Below are 7099 nucleotides of genomic sequence, written 5' to 3' on the forward strand. Positions count from 1 at the left end.
TATCCAGAACACGCTGCATCTCCACAGATAATACCACTCAGAAAGGTTAGACAATAATGGGATAATGGGGAACAACTGTCACTTTTCTCATAGCATACTTGCAGTAAAGGTTCCCTGTACCCGAAACGTTATTTAAGGTATTATAATGACAAAACATGGCAGAGAAATGAGCCCACTTGTTTGAATAAAATAAGAGGTATATGACTCATTATTTATTGACAATTTCTATAATTATTAATCCACAAATGATTTTGCTTTGAATAATTTGAGGCAATGTCCTATTTGTGCATTCAATACTGTAATACACCAATGTTCTGAACATGTTAGTTTTTTAAGTATACATTTGACAAACTACTATGAATTCTAAGAAAAATAAGAAAAGTTAATGGGCCCTAAACTATGTTGGCTGAAATGTTTCTACTATGTTGGCAGAATTTGAATTCAATGCACTAGAAAAAAATGCAATTATATAGCGAAGAGAAAGGCAGTACTTCAAGAATCCATTCACCCTTGTGCACAGTCTGCCTATGGAGGGATATGCTGAGGTATTCCTAAACAAGGATGCAGCTGATTTACAGAGGCACAGTATCATTGCGTCAATGGGATGCTTGTCTTTAAGAGTCTGTTGAAATTGTAATTAGGTGTTTTCACACTTTACTTTTCTTCCCATTATTCCAATGGCAGTGCTGCTTGGAATAAATCATGTCAAATGACAGTTCTAGAACAGATCATTATCCTCAAACTCATCACCTGATCTAGACAGATCTCCTTTTTTTTCTCTTTTCAAGCAAACTAGTGCCACCTCAAAGGTATCTGTCCTACTGAAAGGATGTAAACAACGTGAAAGCTTGGGTGATAGCCTTTTTAAGTACATAGGCCCATTAGCCTACATTCCCAAAATGTCATTATTATGCATTTTTTAAATAATGAAATACGTGTTGAAATAGTATAAAAGTATAGGTAAGTATATGAGACTATATTCATTTGTTGATACATAAGCAAAAGGAAGGATGCAACTTTCTACAATGGTTGTTGGTTGTTGTCGGTGTAAGCAGTCACAATAGTTGTTCAAATATAATCGGAAAACCAACACATTTTGTTATTTTAATTGCACTGTGACTATTATAGCATGCCAGAACAGGGGACTGAAGGGGCGCTGCCCATGCAAGTGAGGAGTCCCCATCCTTCTCTACGAAATAAATAAATAAACAATGAATCGTCCAGTCTCCTGTGCGCCCAGCCTGGTGCGCCTCATCCCATCTCATGCATGGCTGCCAGTAATGGGCTACTGGGTGTCAGCTTTTATTTGCACGACACAAAGCAAGTGCCAAGGGCTGCTGCATCGACTCCCCGAGCAGAATCGGCCTCTGGATAAAAGCAAGCAAAATGCCTCAGTCGAGCACAGAAACATAGAAATGTTAGGCTGGAAAGAGGAAGTACAGTGGAGAGGGGAGGGACCGAGGGCAGAGTTCCATGGGGCTGCCGCGGCGCTTCGAACTTCTACACATGGAGCGGGGGAGAGTTGGAAGAACTTCATACTGCAAACTCAAGGAATAGCAGGTAGAGTAACTTTCACGATGCTTGTTAAGTTCAATGTCATTTAAAGTGTTTATTCGTATTTCTAAATAGTAAGAAATGAAAGATCGTTACTCTTTAAAAATGAACTATGTGACAGATTGGAAAACATTGTCCTGACGTCTGGGGCAGGTGCGTGAGCGTGAGCGTCTGAAATCCTGTGACGCGAGTGGTGAATGTAACGGAGTTGACTAAATCAAGGAAAATGTTAATGTTACATGAATGTTATACAATTTTGATACGCATTATAATTAATATCGAATGTATTTTCTTTGGAAAATAATGGAATCATGGAATATTTTCCTCCTTTCCCAAACAAATTTTAGGAGATCACAGGAATTGCTCACAATTATCTTAACCATATCGAAACAGTAGGCTATATATCTTGCCATTGACAATTAAGCCTATTAGAATTAGGCTAAACATAAAAACAAAAACAGACATTTCCTTGGTTTCAAAGTTTTCTATAGACTCGTTTCACTTTTCGTGCCAGATTGCCACCTGTTGCAACTGTGCGCATCCAGAATGAATATCTGAAGTCTACAAACCATTTTACATCATGTCATTCAAGCTGGAGTTCTTATTTCAGAAGTCCACTTTTCATTATTACAAATGAAACCAAGTCAATTTAAATAACATGTATAAAATTGATCTGAACAGTCCTCAATGAAAGCGGAAAGAAATAGGCTATAACTGCGTTGCCGACAGTATGAAAAACGTAATCTGTTTCTATGCCCTTTTCAAAGTTACATGAAAAGACACACACTTCAAAATTCCTTTTGAAGATGCCCAAGACGGTCTGAATTATTGGTTGGTCTGATCCGAACCTGACATGTGTGTTGATAGTATTGGTGGGCAGGGCTCAAGTATAGCCTACTGTTAACATGTTGTGAAACTGACATTCAACAAGAACACGATAGAATATTCATTTTAAGAGAAATAATGGGGAAACAACTCCACAATACTTTCCTCACACATTTGTGAGCTGGGACAACATTTTACAAGCTTCAACACGGAGGATATTTTATTCTTGTTATGTTGAACTATAACCATAAACAATGAAAAATCCTACTCAAGACGGCTAATTAATTTGGTTAATATGGAGTAATAAGATATCATATTTTCATTACTGCATTGTCCAGATTGTCCTCACAAAACTTCAAAAGCAATGTTGATCTTGTTTTAACTTGATTTAATTTGTTGTTAACAATAGTATTTCCATTTTGTTGACAGTCCAAACTGCCCTACAAAGGCCAAACGCAGTAACTACGTTTTTTTTTTGTTTTTTTTTTTACTGCAAATCTGATTTCAAAATCTTTTTATGTCTAGACAGACAGCAGTTTCTGATATTCCATGATATATTCTAATCAACTGGCTTGTTCTTGTGTCAGGAAACTATATACCACATGAATCAGAAAACACCCTGGCCATTAGAACACATCAACCTTTTTGACAAAATTCGTAGTTACTGCGTTTTGCCTTTATAGGGCAGCATAGCCTACCTCCTCATTCAGTATTGACATTAAACAAGGTTAGGCTACTCACTTTTTTTTAGGGCAGCGGAACACTTGCATTTCAGTTTGATAGCAGGCCTAAGTTATCTTTTTCTCTCTTTTCAAGCAAACCACTGCCACCTCAAAGGTTTCTGTTCTACTGATAAAATGAGATAATAATGTGAAAACTTGGGCCTTATTATGGTAGGAATTTGCTGAATTATTTTTTGGAATGAAACGTTTATTTTAAAAACGAATCCAAAATTTAAAAAACACAGCAACCATGATATATTTAAATGACTTTTAGTAAATAAAGCAATGAATTGCAACCCACCCCATAGCACAATGACATTTGATTTATCTGCGTCTTCCTATTGAGGAAGGTTGGAATGCTGCAAATACATGTTTGTGGACACATCAGCTTCCTTATTATTAGCATACTGAGGAAGGAGACAGAGAAAAATAGGCAGTTATTAAAATGATTCTCACTAAATACCGGTGTAATGAAGTGTGTCAGATGCAAATGAGGACAATAAGGACACTCCTTTCAGTGCCCCTATACTGTAGCCCCTCTAACCCACAATAGGTGCCAAAACATCAGCTTACTACGATTATCATCTTTCAAATTATGGCTGCACGTTTCATTAATTGCTAATGAGTATTTTCTCTATAATTTTCAGATTTAAAAAAAGAAGAAAAAGATGACTGTTTTGAGTGTTCATTATATTACGTGGTATAATATAGTAGGGCATAGTTCCCCAAATGGTGGTTTGGGACCCACAGGTGGGTCGTTGCTAAGGCATGAGTGAGTTGTGGCACAAATACTGTTTTGTTTCACACTGGAATGAATGAGGTGGGTCTCAATACACAAAAAGTAAATAATATTCATTTTTACATCTCAGTATCAAAATATATGAAATGAATCAAGCTGATTACATTATTTTGGGGGGAATAAATTAGCAACAACAGTCACTGTTCTTAATTTGTTGTCCAAATGGATGATTTTCTGGAGAAACAAATTAGGATTTTCAGGTACAGTCTTGAATCACACTTCTCACAGAAGCAGCATATACTTCTAATAGTTTGAGTGAAAACATTTTTTTTCAATAATAATACCTGATATGATAAAATTCTTGTTTGACTTTTCTTTAAAAAAGGTTTTAGAAACTTAGTCTAATGTTCTATATCACCCCTCAGATTGTATTGCTTTTCATATGACTGTTTTATTCCTTCATATAGGCCCCATATTATTCACATATGTTTTATGTTGATATTCCTGACATGATAAATATGTGTTGCCAAATTATAGTTTACATTATAAAATCCTGTCTGTCGGTTTTTACTTCCTCCCAGTATCCAAAGTTTTCTGTTGTTGTACACTTTGGCTGTTTAACGGTTTGGCTGTTTTAGTCTCCACCCTGCTCCCTGTCGTGTGTTCGCACCCTGCTCTGTACAGCCCTTCCACCCCACCCGCCATCCATCCATCCCACACACACACACACACACACACACACACACACACACACACACACACACACACACACACACACACACACACACACACACACACACACACACACACACACACACACACACACACACACACACACACACACACACACACACACACACACACTCCCTTTGAGTTAGGACTGGGGGTGTTGTAAACCCACAGCCCTCTTCCTGCCTCTCCTCCCCTTACTGAGCGTACTCAGACCCACTGCCATGACTCTTCCTACCCTTTGTGAGGCACTTTCAGAAAGCAGGTGTTGCCCTTAGTGCCTTGTTTTGTCATATTTGACTAAGGTGGTGTCATTCTGAAATATTGTCTGAATGAAACCATCCACAAAACACGAAATATATTGAGAACTGTCAACAAGAAATAAACTACAACGTAACATATCATTAAGATATCCAACTAATTATCACAAACACCTGTGGTTTATAATGAACCAGGAAACAAAACGATGATACAAAAAATAAAAAAATAAATGTAATCTAGCATAACTAAAAGTAATAACAGTGTTACTTTGGGTGAATATACAGCTTCCTGAATGCCTTAACAACTGTGTTGTGGTTAAACATGGGAATGCATTTCTCACTTCTGTGAAAGTCCCCCACCAACACGATCAGTATTTCCCTTCGCACCATTCGCCCAGAAAAAAAGCCACATGAGAATACCACCCCCTCCCGACCTCCAAACTCCAGATGCTAAAGAATGATGGTGCCGGCGGGGCCTCCTAGTCCTGTATCGACACACCAGCATGCAACACCCACTGTGCTCGCTGCGCCAGCATCTTCTGCACCAATGACCTCTGCCCTTCCTACACCCCCCCCCCCCCCCCCCCCCCCCGCCCCAACCCACCACCACCTCCCCCACTTGGGTCCTGGGTGTTTGTGAGTTGTCGAACCTCTGTCTTGACTCGCTTGTCCGCTGAACGTTGTGCCTTGCGACCGCAGCAGGGGCTGCTTGGTGGCTTCCCACTATTTGTTCCAAATGTGTGGAGCCATCTGTCAGTAAAACAGGAAGGCCTAGGTTCCCCTTCTCCCTCGGGCTCGCTTCGCTATTTTAGGGAGCTTCACTTCTCCCTGTGTGGCTGGCTGGGCCGGGAAAGCGGCTCCACCAAGGGCCTTCTTGAAGTGGCGGAGCCGAGGCTGAGGCTGTTGTGCCCATCTGCTGCAGGCTTGAGGCGGATGCATTATTAATGGGGCCACGCGCACTGGTGACTCCTCAGATATGCAGCAGGCCCCTGGCCAGGGGATGTGCTCTTCTTCACTAAATTCCCTCCTCTTGTGTGAGAGAAACTTACTTCGGTGCCCCTTGGCCTTCTCCTTCCTCTATCTCTCTCTCTGTCCCCTGGTTCTCTCTCTTTACTTTCGCTCTCTGATACACTCTCTGTCTGTCTTGGTTCCCTCACCTCTCTATCTCTGTATCCCCCTCCCCCACTCTCCATCTCTATCTCTCTCTCGGGGTCCCTCTCTTTATTATCTTTCTCTCTCTCCTCTCTCTTTGTTTCTGATTGCGGTGCCTCTCGCACACGTCTTTGCTCGGGTAGTGGCGCGCTCAGCGGTGCATGCTCAGTAAATTAGAGTGAACACGAGCGTCGATCAGCTGGGCACGACAAACAGCCGTATCCTCAGTGACCTAGGGCCACTGAATTTTCTGCTTAATTTTGCGGCAGTCAGTTTGCGTTTTTGGATGATTAGGTGGCAGGAAATTAACAATAAATAACAAATGTGGTCTGAAAGCCCCTCATCACCATAGCCAATCACGCAGGGCCAAGCCACTTTCCCAGCCCATCCTCTCTGTCAGACATGTAATGAAAATGTCTGTAATTCTTTGTAATGTAATGGGACAGCGGTGTGTCTTTCGGTGTGACAAAAGGGATCTTGCCCGGGGGTGACAGAGTTGTACAGAGAGAGGTCATAGCTTTACTCAGTTGTGGCTTTTTATAATGTTGTCTTTTTTTTTCAGCCCTGCTGTGCCGTTGATACAATTTTAAACACATCTACATCTCTGTCTCGCTCCATCCCATTAGAGTACCTGCACCGAATGGAGACGCAGGAGGCACAGGACATGTCTCAGATGCCAGGTAAGAGCCTCTGTTTTCAGACCTCAGAGTGGGAGTTGTACAAGAGCCCAAGCCGAGCGGCACAGTCACCGCACATCAAATGGGTTATAGATGATTATGGCTCTACCATATGAGCAATAATGAACCGTGTTCTGGTGACTAATGGGTGTTTTCTGGTGTTTACCCATGCAGGCAGGGACAGCCCCCCTCCCAATGACGTGTCTGAGGACCAAGACGAGGCCATGCCCGTCCCAGAGGACCTGTCTGCCAGCTCCAATTTGCAACACAACAATAGGGGTGACAAAGGAGGCATGGGTGAGTGACAGTTCATATGAGTCTGTGCCACGTATGTTTCAATGTACCACTCCCACATCAGTAGGCCTATAACCAGTTATTACACCTAGACCAGTGTAGCCATCAAACCTTCACCTGTGTGCCCCAAAACCTAGCAGTTTCCAT

At 41.3% G+C, this 7099-nt stretch overlaps 1 protein-coding gene across 5 annotated transcripts in view; it reads left to right on the top strand.

The window, feature by feature from the left end:
• Positions 1-1253: 1253 nt before the first annotated feature.
• The window catches only part of LOC106576807 (DNA-binding protein Ikaros), a 26212-nt gene continuing 20366 nt past the window's right edge, over positions 1254-7099 (top strand). The window contains exons 1-3 of one of the 5 annotated variants that reach the window (XM_014154237.3): positions 1254-1560; positions 6608-6661; positions 6833-6955. In XM_014154237.3, coding sequence (XP_014009712.1) covers positions 1281-1560; positions 6608-6661; positions 6833-6955 — 457 coding nt within the window. In that variant the 5' untranslated portion in view covers positions 1254-1280. The remainder of the gene's footprint in view (positions 1561-6607; positions 6662-6832; positions 6956-7099) is intronic. The other 4 variants (XM_045700718.2, XM_045700720.2, XM_045700719.2 and 1 more) reach the window with 4 other exon arrangements.

The sequence above is a fragment of the Salmo salar genome, chromosome 18, assembly GCF_965601325.2.
Source record: "Salmo salar chromosome 18, fSalSal1, whole genome shotgun sequence".
NCBI classification, from domain to species: Eukaryota; Metazoa; Chordata; class Actinopteri; order Salmoniformes; family Salmonidae; genus Salmo; species Salmo salar.